The sequence below is a fragment of the Verticillium dahliae genome, genomic scaffold (genome assembly GCF_000150675.1).
Source record: "Verticillium dahliae VdLs.17 supercont1.4 genomic scaffold, whole genome shotgun sequence".
NCBI lineage: Eukaryota > Fungi > Ascomycota > Sordariomycetes > Glomerellales > Plectosphaerellaceae > Verticillium > Verticillium dahliae.
This window is the reverse complement of record NW_009276925.1, coordinates 1,713,667-1,734,652: the sequence shown is the minus strand read 5'-3', so window position 1 is coordinate 1,734,652 and position 20,986 is coordinate 1,713,667. Positions and strand designations below refer to the sequence as shown.

At 52.8% G+C, this 20,986-nt stretch overlaps 5 protein-coding genes across 5 annotated transcripts; 4 read left to right on the top strand and 1 right to left on the bottom strand.

The window, feature by feature from the left end:
- The first annotated feature begins 7,477 nt into the window (after positions 1-7,477).
- On the top strand, positions 7,478-8,222 carry VDAG_02902 (uncharacterized protein). Its single transcript, XM_009653555.1, has one exon. The coding sequence runs from the start codon at positions 7,504-7,506 to the stop codon at positions 7,876-7,878; it is 375 nt and encodes a 124-aa protein (XP_009651850.1). The 5' UTR covers positions 7,478-7,503; the 3' UTR covers positions 7,879-8,222.
- Positions 8,223-9,803: 1,581 nt separating this feature from the next.
- Positions 9,804-10,713, top strand: VDAG_02901 (Bys1 family protein; the record flags this gene model as incomplete). The annotated part of the gene is made up of 3 exons (XM_009653554.1): positions 9,804-9,837; positions 10,236-10,262; positions 10,325-10,713. The coding sequence occupies 3 exons, from the start codon at positions 9,804-9,806 to the stop codon at positions 10,711-10,713; spliced, it is 450 nt and encodes a 149-aa protein (XP_009651849.1).
- A 553-nt stretch (positions 10,714-11,266) lies between these two features.
- VDAG_02900 (uncharacterized protein) lies at positions 11,267-12,235 on the bottom strand (the record flags this gene model as incomplete). Its single annotated transcript, XM_009653553.1, has 1 exon — positions 11,267-12,235. One exon carries the CDS (start codon positions 12,233-12,235, stop codon positions 11,267-11,269), a length of 969 nt encoding a protein of 322 aa, XP_009651848.1.
- A 2,450-nt stretch (positions 12,236-14,685) lies between these two features.
- Positions 14,686-16,554, top strand: VDAG_02899 (uncharacterized protein). Its single transcript, XM_009653552.1, has 4 exons — positions 14,686-15,009; positions 15,064-15,131; positions 15,201-15,574; positions 15,642-16,554. Exons 1-4 carry the CDS (start codon positions 14,808-14,810, stop codon positions 16,258-16,260), a joined length of 1,263 nt encoding a protein of 420 aa, XP_009651847.1. The 5' UTR covers positions 14,686-14,807; the 3' UTR covers positions 16,261-16,554.
- Positions 16,555-19,221: 2,667 nt separating this feature from the next.
- VDAG_02898 (exoglucanase) lies at positions 19,222-20,850 on the top strand (the record flags this gene model as incomplete). Its single annotated transcript, XM_009653551.1, has 5 exons — positions 19,222-19,827; positions 19,895-19,983; positions 20,038-20,256; positions 20,317-20,563; positions 20,656-20,850. 5 exons carry the CDS (start codon positions 19,222-19,224, stop codon positions 20,848-20,850), a joined length of 1,356 nt encoding a protein of 451 aa, XP_009651846.1.
- Between the last annotated feature and the right edge of the window lie 136 nt (positions 20,851-20,986).

The following is a 20,986-nucleotide window of genomic DNA, read 5'->3' as shown; positions in this document are numbered from 1 at the left end:
GCTGGGAGGAGCATATGGCGATGATCAAGAAGATGGACCATGAGAAGTGGGTTGACGACTTCATCCTACTCTGTATCGAAGTTGAGAAGCACGGGATTCCTCAGCTTAAAGAAGCCGCAGATCAAAATGTTCAATTCCTTCGGGCAATTCTTTCCGTGTCTCCAGGGTGGGCCGAAGCAGAGTGCGCCCACCAAGTTCGCCGGGAGCTGGATGATCGTGATGGAGGGAAGGTACTGGCGTTGAGGTACAAGAGCTACCTTAGAGACTACCAACCGCATCGCCTCACCACCAAGCCATCTCAGACGTCCTTCTACAGCGACTCGGTGACCTTCATGGGCAAGGACCGGAATGGTCAAAGTGATCGGACGAGTGCCCAGGATTCCCATCGTGACTCTCCTCAACAGCCAAACAGCTCGCCTTCTCGCAGACCATTCTGCGACTGTGTACAGCAGAAGAGGGCACCCAAGGCGTGTCAGCCCATCTGTCTGTGCCCAAATATCGCGGAACACCGGAGGAAGAAGAGCTATCAATCCGATCAGAGCCTGCTGGACTACATTGACGAAGCGAAGAAAAGGATGAAGCCAAGCACATTGCAATTCTGGAACGAGAAAATCAAGGAGGACAAAAAGAAGCGGCAGGAGGCAAGAGGCACCAGTGGAGTCGCCGTCTCTGCTTTTAACAACTTCCTCGGTGACGATGATGAACAGAGCTGCGATGACGAGTACACCAACTTCATGAGCAACTTCTCCGTCGCTGATTCGGACGAGTTTCAACGGACAAACCGAGGAGGGGATCTCCGTCACGAGTTCCTGATCGACTCGGGTACACCCAACCATATAACCAACAACAAAGACCTCCTCACCAACTTTCGCGAGGCCACCGACACTGTAAGATACAGCACAGGAGGAGGCAAATCAAGCCCCGTCGAAGGGCATGGCACGATGGCCATCGACACCCTCGACAGCAAGCAGAACGTCATCAGCATCACCTGCCATGATGTCTCGTACATCAAAGACTACCCGACGACGCTTATTTCAGCCAGGCAGCTCCAACGCCAAGGACTCGGACTGGACTCCCTCAGGAACATGCTGTTCAACCCAGCCACTGGCTCAGAGATCCCACTTCAGGAGAAGGGTGGCCAGTATGCGGTGAACACCCTACATAGCACCACTTCCTTCTATCACTCCAAGAAGCAGAGAGCCGCGATGGTCAGCGACTCGAGGCTCTGGCACGAACGGCTGGCTCATGCCCACCCAGAGGCCATACAGCAGCTGCCATACAGCTGTACTGGAGTTGGGGTGAAAGGGCCAACAACATTCGAATGCGAGTCTTGCGGGGTAGCGAAATCCAAGAAGATTGTATCTCGGAGACAGCCAACGTACACGACGACGAATCCATTTGAGCGCGTCAACCTGGACTTCTTCAGCCCTGGGAAGTCGTACAACGGCATGGAGTCGTGCCTTGTAATAACGGACGCATATTCGGGGAAGATTGTTGTCAGGATTCTGCCTGCCAGAGCAGATGGCTTCCAGGCGTTTATCAACTTTGAGATGTTTCTCTGGAGACAGTACCATCTGGTCATCAAGGTCCTGAGAGTTGACTGGGACTCAGCACTACGCAGCAATCTGGTTACTTGGTCAGAAGAGCGCGGCATTCTCTTGGAGAGATCAGCCGCAAGGACACCAGAACAGAACGGTGCCGCAGAACGCAATGGAGGCACGATATTCACCATCGCAAGAACCCTTACCTCGGCTGCTGGGTTCCCGGAGGATTTGTGGCCAGAGGTGGTACAAACCGCTGCATATCTCCACAATCTCACGCCGAAGGGACGCCTACAGTGGGCGACACCAGAAGGAAGGCTGAACGACTGGCTCAACTCCAAGGGCCTTGCCGCTCGAACTACGGCTCCAGGCCTGGCTCACCTGCGAAGATACGGATGCAGGGCGTATCCTCTCACGGCAGACGCCCAAGAGGGACGTAACCGAAAGCAGAAGCTGGCTCCGAGAGCCCACATCGGCTATCTCTGTGGATACGACAGCAGCAACATATACAGAATCTGGGTTCCAGAGATGAAAGCAGTATTGAGGACAAGAGACGTGGGTTTCGATGAGTCCACAGTTTTCAAGGACGCCCAATCCCCAAAGCCAATTCTACAGGACGAATTCCAGGCTTTGGACGTGCCCGTTGCGGACGCCCAGAATCCTTTCAACTCGTCACTGGACATTGACGAGTTCGATGTTGCCACCATCGACCTGTTCGAGAAAGCCCGGACATTCCAACTTGGAGGAAAGATCAACGCGGAGATACTGCGACCCCGGGAAGGTCACACAGCCAGCAGAGATGATGTCCTGCCGTCACCACGTCCAACTCCAGAGACGGAGACTGGACAAGGCCAGCCAGCTGTCTCTGAGGGGGTGGAAGATGCCGTAATAGACACCATTCAAGGGGCTGAAGATGCTGTGGAAGACACGATCCCCGTGCCAGACACCATTCAAGTGACTGAAGAGGCTATTGAAGACACTATCGAAGTAGCTCGGAGCCCTGAATCAACACCTCAACACACACCAGCTGATCAAAGTTCAGCTGAAGACGAGACAGAGACTGTGGAGGCCCGACCATCAGTGGCACCAGCCCCACAGCCGTCGCCATCAACACAAATCCAAGGCACTCGAAGGAGCGCTAGAGACAGAAAGCCGTCACAGTTCAAAGACGGCACCCCCACCGACCAGGCTCTAGGAGCCCGCCGCAGCAAGAAAATGCCTCCATCATCACATTTGACCGTGGAATACTCATTCTTTCACACTCAGACTCCATCGAACAAGAAACCGCTTCTCCGAACAGATATGCCCGCGGAGCCAAGATCCTGGAAGGAGATGCTTCATTCTGATCACAAAAAGCAGTGGCTAGAAGCAAGCGTCCAGGAGGTCAACACCATTGAAAATATGGACACAATCGAGCAAGTCCCCTTCGAATCGGTCGACCAGGAAATACACAAGGTTCTCGGGTTGACCTGGGTCTGGAAATACAAGGTTGACTCCACCGGCTACGTGACCAAGTTCAAGGCCAGGCTCTGCGTACGAGGAGACCAACAGCCCAAGAATGAGATGGAAACATACGCGTCGACACTGGCAGCCAAGACGTTCAGAACGTTGATGGCCATCTGTGCAGAGTTTGACCTAGACACGCACCAGTTGGATGCCGTCAACGCCTTTCCAAATGCACACCTCGACGAGACAGTCTACGTCTGGGCCCCTCAGGGCTGGGATCTCATGCAGGAGATGCAACAGAAGAAGGGCGCTCCACAGAGGCGCACGATTTTCAAGCTGAAGAGAGCTTTGTACGGTTTGCGCCGATCACCGCTTCTCTGGCACAAGCTGCTGTCCGAGGCTATGCGGAAGATCGGCCTCGTGGCTCTCGAGGAAGATAACTGTGTCTTCATGGGCAGAGGCATGATCATGTTCTTCTACGTTGACGACATCATCCTCATGAACCGCAAAGAGGATCGCCAAGCGGCCGAAGAGCTGAAGAGCCAGCTCAAGTCTCTGTTCGAGATGCGAGAACTTGGCGAGGTCAGATGGTTCTTAGGCATCAGAGTGGTCAGAGATCGTAGCCAGCGCAAGCTCTGGCTGTCTCTGGAGAACTACATCACTGAAAAGATGAAGGACCTCAACCTCCAGCCATCCACCAGAGGTCATTTGACGCCTCTATCAACAGACCCAGCACCTGCTCCAAAGGATTACGAAGCCTCTGCTGAATCCATTCAACTATACCAACGCAAAATTGGTTCCATCAATTACGCAGCAACCACAACACGACCTGATGTGGCCAAAGCTGCCTCAAGACTTGCGGAGTCTCTGCTCAGGCCGACAGAACTCCATCACCTTGCAGCAGACCACTGTCTCCGCTACCTCTATCGCACAAGGACTCTCTCGCTGTCCTACGGAGGATCAGGAGACCATTCTACATCGCTGTATTGTGCGAGCGACGCATCATTCGGCGATGATCCCATCACCAGATTTAGCTCACAAGGATACACCACCATGCTCTTTGGAGGTCCAATTGACTGGAAAGCTACAAAGCAGCGATCCGTGGTCACTTCTAGCACCGAAGCTGAGCTGGTGGCCCTCAGTGTCGCAGCGAGGAACTACCTTGCCACTCTTCGTCTGATCAAGGAGCTTCAGCTACGTTTTCATGGCAAGGTTCCGATCCAGATGTTCTGTGATAACCGCCAAACGCTGCTGTTACTCACTAGTGAGAGGCCTCAAGCCACTACGAAGCTCAAGCATGTTGACATCCATCGTCTTTGGATCCGACAAACAGTCAGACAGGGGAAGATATCCGTGGACTGGATGAGCACTGACAAGATAGTGAGCGATGGGCTTACAAAGATTCTCCCGACTCAGAAGCATCAGAACTTCGTGAAGCTTCTGCAGATGGAGTGCGTACCAGCGGTCCACCAGTGAACAGCTTGCTCAATTTCGCCCACCTCTCCTAACACTTACACACATCCTTATTTGCTTCACAAGCACGATTTCCTTCATCTGCCCTGAGAACGCCAACTGTTCCAAAGGCACCAAATTCTCTACCAAAAGCCGCCAACAGGCATCTGCCTGATCTTTCGTGGTTCAGATGGTCAGAGAGAGGCTCGCCTACCCATCTGAGGGGGTGTGTTGCCGATCAGGCAAGGTTCTGTTCTGTGACCCAGGAGTACTTTCATCCCAAATGTGGAGTCCTCATTTGATGCATTTGTTCTGTCGTTATCGCCCCGGTAAGACTCCTTACCGATGCTGGATCTGACCAATTACCTTCGTTTGGACTTCTGGAAGTCTCCTTTTGTACCTTAACAACAATCAATCCACTTTGTTCAATTCCGTGGTGACATGTAGCTTGTGGGACGTGGCAATGAAACCCCTCTTTGCGAATTGTAGCAATCTGGTCGTGAGCCGAAGTCCCCGTCACGTGTTTGCTGTGCAAGGTCTCATACGACTGTCGTGGCCTGCTGTTCACTCTGACTGAAGTTTGTAGCTGCTGTTCTCCTATGAGTCTGTGGGGCTGCTAGAGTACCTGAGGTGGTTTGTGTTGAAACTGCGTTTCGCGTCGAGGAACACACATGCTCACCATATTACCAAGGGCGGAACTCGGCTGGCGGTCGCGCTCAAGCACCTTTCGGTGAAGGCCGAAAGCAGAAGGGCGGACATTCAGTGTCCTATTCAAGGCTTGAAAACTAAGGTAGATGACCATTAGAGGGAAATTTGTTCCTTGATATGACAGCGACGAGGATACGCTGCGTGATTCGATCTAGTACATCCGTTTCGTGGACGAGCTCCATGTGAAACTTGGCGTTCTTGAGTCTGGAAATTCGATCTGCTCGATAATCATGGAGATTTCGATCGATATATCCACGAAATGAGTAACGGTCAGACTCATGTCATATCATGGAGTGTTTCTAGCGTTCCAAGGTTCTCGCCAGCACGAGCAGTTCTTGAGTTATCCTGCATGTATGGTACAGCGCTTACGATTTCGAGCAGCGCCTTGGAAGAGCTCCAGATTAGGCGCTTAGCAACGGTGAGGCCTCGCCAAGATATGCCTCTGAGGAGCTTACGGCCAGCTTTTTGGAGATTGTTTTCAGAGAGAGAGTGCGGCAGGGTCTTGGCCAAGACGATGGGCCTCGTTCAAAGTTGGAAGACCCGCCAGTCCGGTCGACCGATTGCTGCAAGAAAGTTCCTGGGACTGCTGGAGTAGATACTGTGGATTCTTACATCGTGGTTCTTGATGATATCATCCGTAACGACGCAATAGGTGAATCTATGTGTGTGCTTTTCACCGAAATTCATGACCACATGATTAGTTGACAATCCAAGCCAAAAGAAGTTGTACTGGGGCTAGGTTAAGGGCGAGAACTCTGAGATGCAATCATGGTTGCATACTTACTGCATATCTATCCATTGCTTCCCGTTCATCCAAGAACACAAAGGAAAGGCAATGGCTCGGGCTGCGTCTCTGCTGATATCGGGACAAGCTCTACGAATCGGATCAAACGTTTCACTCCCCCCTTACCGCATCTTACATGGAATTTCCACTGTTAGCTCCTAACGAACACGAGTAGCTCTCGGGATGTGATTGGGTTGATGGGCAACCCGAACAAGCTCGGCCCTTGAGTTGCTGAACAAAGGTCCTTCATGACGACCCATCATGGGACGACCCTGTGGCGGCTCAACAGTCTGCGTCGAGGATAGATTCCGTAGTCCTACAGCCCGACGCTGAACGATGCCACGGCCACAATATCGAATACACGAGCAGTGATGTCTTCCAAGCACTTACTCAATGCCTCTTCGCCCCTCGAGACGGCTTCGTTGCATTGTGCGAACAGGCTCCGCACAACAGGTCAAAGAACAGATTCGACCAGGTCGTGTTCTTACACGATTCTAGGAACTCTACTCTTCAGCTGTCGTTGATTATTGAGTCTAAAGGCGCCGATGGAACCCATCGCGCGGTCGAACTTCAAGCATTCGCGAGAGCAAAAGATACTGTCGATGCACAAAAGCTTGAGGGCATATACGTCCTGACAACTTGGGTAGACACCTTTCGCTGTTGGTTTTATCTTGCTGGAGGTCTCCAACTGGAACCACTAGACGGGAAACCGCGGACGATTGGCGACCGAAAATTGTACATCTCCGTCGACTCCAGGGCAGGAGAGATCATCAGCACATTCTACGGCTTGGTAAAAGGAACGCCGCATGGTACTCAGGGCTCTGGAGTACAGAACCAAGCCGAGGGAAGCTCCTACGGGGGTCGTGGTTCCTCTGGCAACCCATACGGAACCCTGAACGACCCCTACGGTGGGTCGGGTGAGACATACGGTACTTTGAGCGACACTTACGGTGCCTTGGACGATACATCTAGTACCTCAGCCGCTGTCTATGGTGGATCGGATGAGACCTATAGTATGTCCAACGACGCCTACGATGCCTCTGCCTCCGGCACGGCCTATGACGAGATCCAAGGCTCACATGCCCCCACCTCGGAGCTCTCTCACCACCCAAGCGACTTCGCTCATCAAGACAACGAGATTATATCAGATTCAGATTGGAGGCCAAAGCAGCGGAGCGATGGGACATGGCAGGTCACGCCCTGGAAAACACAGGGCTTAAGATTCGCTTTCTTTCGATATTCTGAAGGGGATGCCACGATCACCGAGAAAAAAGACTGGCAAAAGGGGAAAAGGGGCAGTCGCGATGTAATTGTCTGGAAAAGGCACTCGCGTTTCTGGTGTTATGATTTGGGAAATTGATGTCTTGTGATGCTCTGTTTCGGTTGTTGGTTTTGCTCCATAGTTAGTCGGGAATCGTGAGACAGTTTTGGCAATGACATGATGCTTAATAAGTTACTCAGTGGCCCCGCAAGAAGTGTTGTACTCCAAGATAAAAGCAGGGAACTTCCGCCCACCACTGCGACCCAGTTTTCTGGTTAACTTCACAGTGGTCCCCATACCAGAAACCAATCATGGCATACATTTGTGTCCCCCTTCGGTGTGGGTTATGTAGGTTCAACATTGACGACGGAAGCAAGGTTGTTGTTGGTGCGTATCGGGGCCCTACTTGTCGTAATCTTCTAACTGGAGTAGTGACGATCGATGGTATCTTTTTTGACACACACGAGAGCTCTCCATTGGTGGAGCTGCCAGACTATACGTACATTGAATGCGCTGACGCCTCTTGCGAAAGGGTCTGTGAGCACTCCGACAAGCAAATGATGGGATGTCATAGTGAATGCTACGACCTTACCACAGCAGAATGGAGAGCAGGATTCTTCCGAATAACTGCCCCGAAGTTCGAGCCACCCGCTACTGAAGACGAGCGACGTATCCGGTGGCTATAGCATTACATGATTCAATTCTATAAATTTCCCCTACCGCTACCTCCGGAGCTTTGCACACACATCGCAAATTACTATCTCCGTGGACAGGAGCTGCATAGGTGCGCTGTCTACTACGCCCTGGATACGTTTCCAAAGGTAGCCGGCCACGTCAGCTCCAAATTTCGCATCACACGCGGACTTCGGGCGCGGTACATCGCTTTCGAGTGTGCCAGGTACATTGCAGCGTTGAAACAAACACGAACGGGCAGTACACGGAGAGGCACTTCACGAAGAGGCACTTCAAGAAGACGAAATGACCCAGATGACAGCAGCTATGTTATCGACACCGCATGGCTAACAGCAGATCACCTTGGGGTTCGAAAGATTATATTCGGAAACTCTACGAAACCACTACTTACATCCCATCGACGGCCAGGGGTTTGGTGGGAGACTGTTCGGTTACCCATTGCTGGGAAGATTGAGGCTCATACGGATGTGAGTTCATTTCGCTCCATTTCTGTTCCTTACTTACCTATTCGAATTACCTAGAGCGTTAAGCTACGCGGACTGACCCAGGCTGGTGACTCGCGGGCTACTGTGATGCCCCGTAGCACAATATGGGCTGTGCCACATCCGTCTCCAGAACTGTTACGGTATCATGACCTAGGGCAGAATCATGGCTTGATCAGGATGGTGCCACTCGATTGTAACAAACCCAAAATAACCGGTTACTCAGCTCTGTTTCATCACCGCATCATGAAAATACACGCTCATACCTCAAACAAAGACTTACGATGCTATAGTACCGAAGAGTGTCATGGGCAGTGGACTTATTTTCCTATTGACGAAGACGAGCTCGTTATCGCGATATGGCATTGCCGTTTCCAAATGACACCTAGCGACATTCTGCTTGTAAGCACCATCACATCAGATAGGGAGTCTAATCTAACATGGATAGTTTCTCACAAGCCGGGGTCGCGTAATGGTCATAGGTCGGCACCCGAGATTATCACAATTAGTTCCGACTTTTACAATCTTAGACTGCCCGGCGCGCGGCGGCCATCAACTCTTTTACGACTACTCATCCCAAGGCATTAGTCTACTGGCATTCCAGAGACCTAGTCCCGAACCAAACGCAAATCACCCTGTGTTCCCGATTCCCGAGTTGCCCTATCCTGTCGGAGTGGTACTCGAGGCTTATACATTCACGTCCGCATCTTTGGCAAATATCACAGAGTTAGCCGCGTGTCGGACTCGGGGAACAGACAAGCCAGCTATTCTCGGCCTACTCTTTCGATATGCCGATGGGCGGAGAACTTCTGTTGGACAGGTGCGACTTGATTACCTAGCGGAGCCCTTGGAAGTCAAATCATCAGAGTCTATGTATCTGGGATTTGCAAGGACACATGATGGGTGTCCCTACGTGGACAGTGTTGAATCATTCCCCTCCCGACGAGACATTACCTACCTCAAGATTTCTTGGGAAGGGAATATGGAATGGTGGTTTTCGCACAGGCAATGTGTAGTGCATTGCAACGGCCATTCGAGTCAAGACCCTCGTTTGAGCTACACAGGATAACACGAGGAGGGCTCGGACTGGGATGTCCGAGAGGTATACCACAGGCTAGAGATTTACTTCCATCTGCTATGATGGCAGCTAGCATTTGCGGGAAATGAGGCCGATCAAGAACGATCAGTCGCCAAGTACCATGAATAGGGTCGGCGAGGTACACGAGGAGGTAGACATGTAATCAGTGAGCCATACTACTTGCGAGTCCTGAAGAGCTTCTGTGTGCAGACATCCAAGCACAACATGATTACTTGTGTTGCCCCAAGAGTAACGCACCTCGCCCAACAGGTGATCACACGACGTGTTCAGCATCCGCTGCCCGTCCATTCCCACCTTCACGTACCTACGAGACGATGATTGCTTTGAAGTGTCGACCATGGACTCATTGGTGCCGTGGAACTTGAGAGCGGGTCTCCAGGGTCTTGTCGTTGGCGCCTAGGGCTGTCGTACGAACATCTTGAACCATTCCGGCGACCAGTTTTCGTGCGGCTTGTCCCCCATTCGCTCGTCAAGGAGCAGGTCATTCAATCTTTGCCTACACTTCTTCAAGACAAGAAGGGTTATCAGCCTGAGACCTCTTGGGCCGAGGGCTCCGTTGGCCAGCTTCCCGTTCGAAAGAGGCTAGAGGCCTTGAACTCGTGGAGCACCTCTTGGATGGCTGAATTGGATAGTTTCGGGGGTTAGAAAGGGAGTGTTAGCTGAAGCTCTTGGATTGGGCTAGCTACATGACGAAATTAGGATCGGCCAAAGTGTAGTGAAGTCCATCAATTTGCATCCCATCCATCCACCGAGTCCTTGACATTGCTAGAGGGCGTGGTCGCGACATCTGGACGTAGTACGTGAGACCGTGGCGGTGACGAGGAGCGTGACCTTGTCGCAACACACGGTGATTCGAAGTCAGCGTCTGGTCCGTCGGCAGCGCTATCGCCGGTCCTTATCGTTTGGCCCCTAAGTCTGGGTCTTACGCCGGACCTTTTGTCAAAGACCCCAAGACTGGCGGCAAGGCCATCAAAATCACGACCGCTCGCGACGGCCTCTACACTGGCGCTCCCCAGCTCAACTTCGCCTACTCCCTTGACGGCTCCAAGGTCTGGTATGATCTCAGCAGCGTTTTTGGTGATGCCTTCAAGGGCAAGAAGCTCGTCGAGAAAAGCGCCGACTCGACCTGCCCCGCGATCACCTGGGCCAACGGCACTCCTCCAGCTAGCAGTCAGGTCAAGACCTGCACGTCTGCGAAGGATGTTACCTTGACTCTCTGTGCGTGCGCCAGGCGCGAGGACGGATAGGTACACGAGGACGATTGTTCTATATTCATGAATATACTCTTTCTCGCGATAATGATTAGTCTATGTCTTACCTTGTATTCGTTGCAAAGAGTGCATAATGCTTGAGGACACCACCACGCCTCAGAGTCAGACATGAGCGTCCACTAACACCGAGCCTCACCGGTTCTAACAGCGTTCTCTTTGGACGCTGCTAGGTAGTTATATCTTGCTTAGAAGCCGCAGCGCCAGGAATCCCGGCGGTGAAGGTGCCGGTGCTAGACCAGCGGCGAACCAAAAGCCTGTCAGACCCATGGGGGCCAATCTCTCGCAGCTTGGCTGCTTGCGAGGGACAGTGACCTCTAGCAAGCGGGAGTTTCGGGACATGGCCCAGCACCGACTAAGAGCAAGACGAGGAGCAGGGGTGAGCCCGCATCGCGGAAAGACTACTGGCCCCATAGGGGGCGATTGAAACATCGGAATTCGCTAATTGTTGAACCCGTCGCTGTCGTTAATGCCCTGGCTCAAAAGCAAAGAAAGAACAAATAGAGTGAGATTGCGCAAATATGGCTGTCATCTAGCGCATTGCAGCGACAGGCGGACGAGGCGGAACCCGGAAATCCCTTGGTAGTGTAGTGTCAACTGAACGGCTTGACTCTTCCACGCCCAAGGATTGCGCTGCAGGCTCAGAGCTTCGCTGCAGTTGCAGCTGCATCCCATGTTGGGAATGTCCCACTGATTGGGCATTGGGGTCGAACGATCGTATATCAGAGATACTAGGATGCCATTGGCCGTACCGAGCGCTGCTGCTTTCGAGATTGTACCAGTCATTATTGTTGCCGTGCTGCACTAGGCAGAGAAGCCTATTGAGGATGATGAATTCCATCTTGAGCTTGATGCTGTACACGACAGGTTTGTAGGTTGTCTGTATCTGGAAGTTGCCTGTGTACTGGGTCACCAGCAGACTGATGTCGAGGACCATGACGAAAACGTTGACGATGACGAGGTTCCTGATAATCTGGCGCTCCCTTGGTAGTTTGACGGCGAGGATTGGCCTGAGGGAGCGAAGACTTTCAAGAATGTAAAATCCTGATATGAGGCACTCCTGGATGCAGAACCCCGCGAGCTGGACGCGCTCATAGATGTCAAAAGCCCGAATGAATGTTGCGGTGTGCTGAGTATTGCTGCCGAGGAATAGAACGGTGACAGGGACGTGGAAGACGCAGAAGCTCGTGACGATCATGACGAGGATCCACCGGGTCTTGGTCTTATCCGGTTCGACAAGGTGAATGCGTGAGTAGAGGACAACAGAGAAGCCTGTCACCATGCCGTACCATCCGACGCATGTGAGCACTGCCAGGGTGAAATTAGGCCCCAAAGCGTAATAGCGAAGTAGTACGACGATCGTGTGGAGGAGGGTCCCGAGGGTCGTAACCAGCATGCTCCAAAAGTATAAGCTTTTTGGCCTCTTGAATCGGTTGAGGAGGGTGATCAAGATTTCGATACAGTTAAAGCAGGCAATGGCGAAAAAGCCGGCTATGACCATATTGATCGGTAGCGAACTTGAGATCGGACCCGTCTCCCCAGCCATGCCTTCGATATCGCCAAGCCGTACATCCGGTGTAGAGGCCGGATGCAGATGAGAAGTGAAGGGTATCTTTGGATGGTGTGAGATTCGCGGACAATGCTTCTTTGTCGAAGGTCACACTGGCAAGATTGAAAAGTCATGTCGGGGTCGACTGGGGGGGGGGGGGGGGGGAAGGCTCCTACATAGCCTGGATCACACAAGTCACCAGAATCGTTGGTCTGGTCTGGCTTTCAGAGTCTGGACCAAAACGGGTCAGCAGGCCTCTGCGCTACACAGGGACTGGCACAGGCAGAAGTTGTTCGTTGTCGCCGGCTCTTCAGCTGTCACTGTGGCGTTCGTGGTGCCGACCGGCACGGCATCCTGTTCGTCGCTAGCCATAGATCCTCGACTGACGACATCTATCACGCCACAATTTTAAAGTTCGGGGCTCGAGCTCACGTATTCCGGAGACTCCGTGAGCCCTACAGACGAAGGTCGGCCCTACCGAAGCTGACAAGACGGACGGACGGCACAGGATGCCCACAAACAGCTTCGACTGCCGGACATGCAGTCGAACACCACGAGAGCGAACGAGGCCCACGGCACACTTGATGTTTTGCGTAGTAATGTCCGTCGGCTTATGCGAGAAAGACAAGAGGGCTTTCAGCGCTCGTCCCTCTAATTATCCCCTGGGGAAAGGCCCTTGCATCTTATCTCCTAGAGCGGTCATGGTGTACATGTACATGGACTGCCACCCCTGCTCCACTTGCGCCAGCCTGCTGCGGTACCGTAGCGGCACAGTCCACCACGGAGCCGTCAACCCATTGAGCCAGACGAAAGGGACATTGGATCAAGCCAGGCTGGTATTCATCACTCATGGCCATGATCCCTCGGGTCCCACGGCTCGGGGCTCCTAGGGCTCCTGCCATGGACTCCTCAGTTGTATCTCCGTTCGCGATACCATCTGCTGTACAGATACAAGCGAGGGGCTTCACAGCTGCCTCAAGCTCTTCTTCCCAGACGGCAAAACGCATTTGGGTCACTTGGCTTGTCCCATGAGTCAATTTCACGCTCGTCGCTCGTGCCGAGGTTGCCACAGCTGGTCGTATGAGGGGGGCGTAATGAACAGAGCCACGGAGCAGCCAACTCAGCGTGGTGCGACCACACTCCATGTTTTCTCTGGAGATACCCTTTACCCGAAAGATACGCCTCTGGGCCTAGACCGACCATTGACCGAGATTGTTGACGCAAACGTTCCATGGTTGCTCTGACTTCCATTGTCGCGCGTGCGGAACGCACCGTCGCTTGGTCGCCTGCCATCTACAACTTTTCGTCTTGATGAAGCTAATTTACGAGCGGGAAATTCTCTGTTGACGATCATCGGTGAGCTCAAGATGGCCCATCATGTGTCTCTTCTTCCGGCGGTGAAAGAGCACAGATGGCCCATAATTCACAATACCGGAAGTGTTCATAAATTGTCTGCCGTGGACATGATTGATCCACAATCCGGGCGATCCCTCATGAATGGCCAGCAAGTGCTACTGTAAGATCTTCACGTCACATCGAAAATCGGTCCGTTCCCCTGCCTACCCATTTGACACTTGTGCTCCTGGACCTCCACAAACTCACTTTTCCATGGAGTGAATGAGCTTCCACCTGACAACTGCAGTAGCCCGTTGATAACATGACATGACATGTTCGCAAGCATATCCATATCTTTGGGCAACCTGGTATCCTGGTGGTTAATAGGCCGCAATAGGTTCTACCTATGAACCCGGCCCGCGTGTCGTGCTGGCTCTACTTTCAACAATAATCCGGCTGCTCATAATAGTCAGGCCCATTGTACAGTGGGAATGGGCACATGGGTGAATCTTCAGAATAAATGGAAGCTCACTACCGGGAAGCTTTAGGCACCACACACACGATACGTACAATGCCTCAGCAGGTCGGGTCATCAATTGAAGCAGGGGCCTGGACGAAGCTGACCACACTAAAACAAATGTCGCCTAAAGCTGTATCCACTTACAGGATTTAGCAGATTGGGGGCGATGAACCGCTGGGCTTCAGTTGGTATGACCTGCAGTAGACCAAACGCCGTCGGGGTACTATCGGCGCCCGTTGTTACCACCCCAATTCAGGGGCGTCAGGCAGACTGGGGACCAGGGTCTTCCAGTGCGAACAGACTCACGTCGTTGATTCCCATGACACTGTATCTCCGTGCATCCTCATCTACCAGCTTGATGGTGTCGCCTTAGTCGATGAATTCGAGGACAGCCAGCTTCATACCATGAGACATGCGGGTCTGCAGTGGCTTACCGGGGGTGGATCGTGGTGTTTGATGGAAAAGGGACAAGGGGGGAGGCCGGAGATATATACCATGGCCTGCCTTGTCAAACTGTCTAGCGAGACTATTTGTCGAACCAGCTTTTGGGGCTCAGACGCCTTCATAACTTGATTATGAGAGTCAAGATCCCGACTGCCCAGTATCAGTTCCTGTCCGCCAGCCCCGATGTACACACGCTCCGAAGACGGAGCTGGAGGCGTTGAGAAGATGAGTAACCGCTCCGTGGATGACGAGTCTCGTTTCACAGAGATTTGCACGATCTTGTCGGTTTGCTGTGCGTTGTCGACCATCGCTGTCACGCTTCGGTCTTATACGCGACTGGTCCTTCTTCACACCTTTGGCTGGGATGATGGAGTTATGGTGGCTGCCCAGATCCTGGCCATCGCCGCCGCCGTGACTATTGGCCTTGGTAAGACGCCGCCTGCTCCCAAGAGATGCAAGCAAGGCTAATCGGGCTTCGCAGAGAGCAAATTTGGTCTCGGATCACACACTTGGGTTCAGCCTGAAGCACACCTTTTCCCATACATGAAGGTATGGCAAGAATCGGGGCGTGACTTCCATCCAACCGCTCGTCATCATTATGCTAAGTCACAGCAATAGGCCTTTTACAGCTCCATTATAATGTACAACATGTCCATGTGTTTCGTCAAAATTTCTATTCTCCTCCAATACCGGCGAATCTTTTCTCTCCAGATGATGCAACGCATTACCTTCTACGCTGTCGCGTTCATCGTTGCTTGGTCAATCACAATCTTCTTCCTCATGACACTCGTCTGCGTCCCTGTCGCCAAGTTCTGGGACCACACTTTGCCGGGTAGATGTCTGGACTCGTTGACTCTTTGGTATGTCATGGCCGCCTTCAACTTGGTCTCCGATTTCGCCATTTTCGGCCTGCCGTTGCCGGTGGTTCGCTCCCTCCAATTGCCCAAGAAACAAAAGGTGATGCTCTTTGCGGTCTTTGGCCTTGGGTTCTTGTAAGTGTCTCTGCATCTTGACAGATATCTTCCTCGTCGAACCGGTGCTGACGTGCGATTGTGACAGCACCTGCATCATCTCCATTATTCGCATCCGCACTCTCAAGATCGCGGCTTCGACAGATGATCCTAACTGGGACAATGTGGATGCGGCAACCTGGTCATATCTCGAAGTCACAACTGCCATCCTCGCGGCTTGTTTGCCGACGCTAAGACCAGTCTTCGCCAAGATCATGCCGAGTTTGATGGGCTCCTCCATAAGAGGGAACCAAGGTCGATCCCAGGGCGGGGCGTACATTCATGCTCCAGACGGCAGCACGAACACGATCCCGAACAAGACAAGAGTCACATCGGTCACTGTCCCTGTGTCAGACAGCACTTGGTCTCTCCAAGACCAGGATAGGATCGAGCTGGTCACGCAGGACGCTGGAAGGGTATCCGTGGCCGGTAATTACAAAGTCACTGTCAGCGGTGGGGTGAAGAGCCATCAAAACTCCTCCTACTGGTCAGCGCTAAATCGTTCGTCTAAGGAAGACGAGAAGTCAACGGCGGGCAAGGGAGGCATTCAGGCAACTACCCTAGTCACACAACAGGTCACGATCAAGTCGAGACAAGAGCAAGAGCCAGAGGAGCGGAGCCCGACAAGCGACGAGGGCTCGAATGGGCACAGATCACGTCAATCGTAAGGTGGTCAATCGTTGAGCTGGACATCCACCCATCACAACGCAATCAACCTCCGATTCTTTCATATCATTGAGGTACTTCATTAAATATAGGGTCCATTAATATTCATTGGCGGACGTCTTCACTGAGCCGATTTCTCTGGGTCCTGGAATGCACTTACATGCGTTCAACCCAGTCATTGTATCTACAGTCAGGGCTAGCCATGTGCACGGCGCTTGGGGGTTACTTGTCGTCTTCCAAGGATAGGATAGCATGTTTGTTCTCCATATATCTTACTACTCATTAAGAGCCCACTACTCATTAGGCAGAGTTCCGACAGTTGTGTACACGACGTGACTGCTGATCCTTAGAGTCAGTAAACGATGCTGGCGCAGATATGTCATAGGTTGCTAAGCGCTCCGTGAAGAGATGCCGGTACAGAATAACAAACATGCTGTTCAATTTCAACGGGATCGCTAATTTCGAGGAACATAGTAGGAAGTGGAAATACGCGGTCGGCCATTACCTGGAATAATCGCAACCATAGCAAAAGTGCTCAAGGAGAGAGAGAGGATCAGGGGGTGGAAATAGATTAGGAAGTGGTATTGGTATTTTGCCAATGCGCATGAAAGTTCTACTGCTCCTATCAGGAGGCCCCTGCGAAACCATGGAACGGTTGGTTGTTGGGGGCTAGGGACTATGAGAACGCGTATAGAAGGGTTGCGACGGCACCTCCTTGCTGTGGAGGGCCAGTGATTAGAATGAGTTCTTACCTCATACCTATCGCCTATTGCTTGCTGGCCTAGTGTGGAAGACCCCTTCACTCCTCTCAACCCATGTTCTGACAGCTCCTAAAGACTCATTCTGACCAGATTCGCGACATATTATCGGTCCGTCGTATTCGTCGGACTGAAGATATGGAAGCCGTGTCGAGCCAACACCAGTCACCGAAGTCATGCATTTGTATGGGGTTCATACATCGGGCTTTGTAGGACATCACAGAGCGAACCCAGGAATAATTAAGGCTGTAAATCTCTCGGTATATAACAGACGATAGAGGCTTCAGAGTTTGGTCCAGTGCTAGGTACTACAACGCACCTGTCCACTTGATACGCGGAATTTTGCGCAACAGACAGACTCCTTGGATTATCGCACAGCTGATTAAGTTCTTCCTTTAATGGAATCCTATTCGTGTAGCAGCATCCACCGGCTGAGAAATCCGGCCCGGTAGCCGTCGGCTTGTTTGGCCGCAGGTCGAACAAGGTTTACTTATTGTCATACATCTGATCTGATGTCGAATCGACTTGCTTGCGCTACCGCTTGGTTCGCAACCGACCCAGAATAATCAGGCGATGGTTGTACGGTGTAAGAACATGAGCATGTTAGCATGTTGGAAGCTAAGTGCTGTCCAGTTGACTAAGCCTCAAGACAAACCCAAGGTCACCGCCGGAAATACTGAACGGAAGCAGCAGTTCCGCACTAACGGCCCCCAACAGCCCCCTATCCATTCCCTGAGCAATCTCCGCTGTCATCATTTTATCGAACGTATCTATCTCATACTTGATCACTACCGTTCTGCTTCCTCTGAAACTTTCTCCGCACTGTCATCGGGAGCACCCCGCATTGCCCCAGATGCCCTACCGGCATACATCGGGGGGGTGCCCTCGCTGCTTTCACCCGGACGAATGATGGCACACATCGAATGCCCGGATGTGCTGGGCAGATGATGAGTCGCAGATGCCAGGGGCTGAGAGCATGACTGCCGATCTCCTCTAGATTAGCTCCAAATCATGTCAAAACACCGCGGGGCCGACCCCCGACAGCCAACTCTGTCGGCCGAGCTGTCGATCGACGGCATTTTTCCATCTTGGCATTTGACCTGCGCGTTTACTGGGAGGTTAGAGTGCACCAGGACAAAGATCGTCATGATAAAAGCTGCATCGGACGTGGACCGCCCAACGGAAGGTCCGGCGTCCCTTTTGAACGAAGATCGACAAACTCAGCCATGGATCTTCTTCAGGGACTATTGCAGCGTATTGAAAGGAAGTCGAGGCGTTGATGTTCTGGGTCAAGATCTAGGATATCTGGGCGTTGCGATCGTACCTTGACCAAGAGACCTAGGCTCGCGAAGCTTTTGCCAATGTATTCTGAAGCACCAACTTGAACGTACCAAGACGATTTGCCGATGAATCCATTGATGCTTGATGACATATCGGAAACATGTCAGAACAGAAACAATGAAGCTTAAACCTGTTCTCTGACTCAATCCTGCAGAGCCGCGTGGCATTCGTCCGGTTGAGCGAGCCCCTAGCCCCCCTGAGCCGCTCAACCCCTCAAGCAGCCGGGTTTGCCCATGGTGATTGCCTGGCACTCTGTAGCTCAAGCCGCGGCCCAGTCTCACCAGCCGCACCTCCTTCGTCTGGACAACGCAGGGTTGGCAGGGATATGTCAGATGAAGCATTGTGTTCCGCCTGTAGTTCAACATGCCATTTGCTATTCACAATCCGGCCGATGCTGCTCTTTGCTACTTCTGTCCCGTGTCTTCGGAGGAGATCATGATGTTAGCGGCGGCCTTCGGAGAAAGGAGCCGCAACATGGTACGCATGACTTTGTTCTGCGGGTACGCAAATCGCACCACACATACACGTAGGAAGACTGGAAGACGTGCCCCTGGATATTCGACAAGAGGCAGGCGACCAGTCGATCTGTCTCAGTTGCTCCACAACATCGATATCATCCTCTACTTCTCAGAATACCATGGTTATTTGCTGTCGATCTTTTGACGGCGAACCGGACAGTCTTTCCACAACTTCGGACGACTTCTGTCCGTATTATGATGGAGACAATCATGCTGAAAATAGCCGACGAGAGTGATAAAAGAAAGCGAATGCCCGGTTTGAGATAGCTTTTCTTCACTCCCCAACCAGTCCAACAGCACCCTTCTCCAATCCCTTCCCATCCCAGCCCGAGAACCAATTTTCACCATGAAGCAAGTCATTGTCACAAGTCTTTCCCTGCTGGCCACAGCCATGGCGCAGCAGGTCGGCACAGAGACCCCTGAGACACATCCTCCCCTCACCTGGAAGGACTGCTCATCCGGCACATGCAGCGATGTTCAAGGCTCCGTCGTCGTTGACGCCAACTGGCGTTGGGTCCACGCAGTTGGCGGCTACGAGAACTGCTACGACGGCAACGACTGGACCGGTCTCTGCACTGGAGCCGACGACTGCGCGAAGAACTGCGCGGTTGAGGGTGAGAACTATGCGACGACATATGGCATCACAACGAGCGGCAACGCCCTGCGCCTCAACTTTGTGACCGAGCACCAGTACGGCACAAATGTCGGGTCTAGGACCTACCTACTGCAGGATGACGAGACGTACCAAATGTTCACGCTGCTGAACAACGAGTTCTCGTTCACGGTTGACCTGTCGACGGTCGAGTGTGGAATCAACAGCGCGCTCTACTTTGTGCCCATGAAGCCTGATGGCGGCAAGAGCGATGAGCCGAACAACGCTGCAGGCGCCAAGTACGGTGTCGGTTACTGCGACTCCCAGTGCGCCCGGGACCTGAAGTTTGTCAACGGCAAGGTGAGTGACATCAAGCATCATCTTCATGCTATACTCTTCACCTCAGCGGCTAATACGCTTGCCGTAGGGAAACATTGAGGGCTGGACCCCTTCTGCGACCGATCCCGCCTCTGGTGTTGGCAATCTCGGTGCTTGCTGCGCTGAGATTGATGTCTGGTAAGTGACCATGTCTTCATGTGCATGCCGTGTCAGATGGTTGACCAGTCTCAGGGAGTCAAACGCCTGGTCGTACGCCTTGACGCCCCACGGTTGCGAGGACAACAACTACCACGTCTGTGGCGATGGTGCCATTGAGTGCGGCGGCACGTACTCGCAGGATCGCTTTGCTGGCAAGTGTGATGCCAATGGCTGCGACTACAACCCTTACCGTCTCGGCAACCCCGAGTTCTACGGCAAGAACAAGGTCGTCAACACCAACGAGCCGTTCACGTAAGTGCCGCCCAAAAAGTCCCCCCTTGGTTGACCAGGCGACTCACCAGACCACTGCAGCGTTGTGACTCGATTCTCTCCCAACGAGCTGTCGACGACATTCATCCAGAACGATGAGGTCATTGAGGTCCCGGTGCCCAATTCGGAGGGCGTCCCCAGCGACAGCAACACGGTCAACCCGGAGTACTGCACAGCCTACAACATTGCGTGGGACGAGCGTGACAGGCAGGCCGAGATTGGCGGCTTCGGCGCCCTCAACAGCGCCCTCGCCCTGCCCATGGTTGTCGTTCTGTCCATTTGGGCCGATGTGAGTACACCCTTGGGAGCTCGACAGAACGGGACAAAAAGAAAAAAAAAACACGTCGTCTCCAGCACAGATTGACTGACATGATGTCGTAGCACTACGCCAATATGCTTTGGCTCGACTCGATTTACCCGCCTGAGGACCCCACCAAGCCCGGCGCGGCCCGCGGCGCGTGCCCCACGGACTCTGGTGTCCCCTCGGCTGTCATTGCGCAGAACCCGAGCGCGCACGTCGTCTGGTCCGACATTCGCTACGGCCCCATCGGCTCGACCTACGACATTCCTGCGTAAGTCGGTTGAGCCGCTCGTAAGGTACGGTTTGGTGTGGAGAGAGAGGATGGTGCATTGGACACAGAGGCTGGTTCTCAACTGGAGAACACATGGACTGTGGCACTCGTTTCCAACAAAATACATTCGGTATCATAGG

What these genes read in the sequence shown, in the direction of transcription:
- VDAG_02902 (XM_009653555.1), top strand. Translation starts at nt 7,504, where the DNA reads ATGGCATACATTTGTGTCCCCCTTCGGTGTGGGTTATGTAGGTTCAAC.
- VDAG_02899 (XM_009653552.1), top strand. Translation starts at nt 14,808, where the DNA reads ATGAGTAACCGCTCCGTGGATGACGAGTCTCGTTTCACAGAGATTTGC. An exon ending in CGCCGTGACTATTGGCCTTG is followed by an intron (nt 15,010 to 15,063) that starts GTAAGACGCCGC and finishes CGGGCTTCGCAG; the next exon opens with AGAGCAAATTTGGTCTCGGA. An exon ending in ACCTTTTCCCATACATGAAG is followed by an intron (nt 15,132 to 15,200) that starts GTATGGCAAGAA and finishes TCACAGCAATAG; the next exon opens with GCCTTTTACAGCTCCATTAT.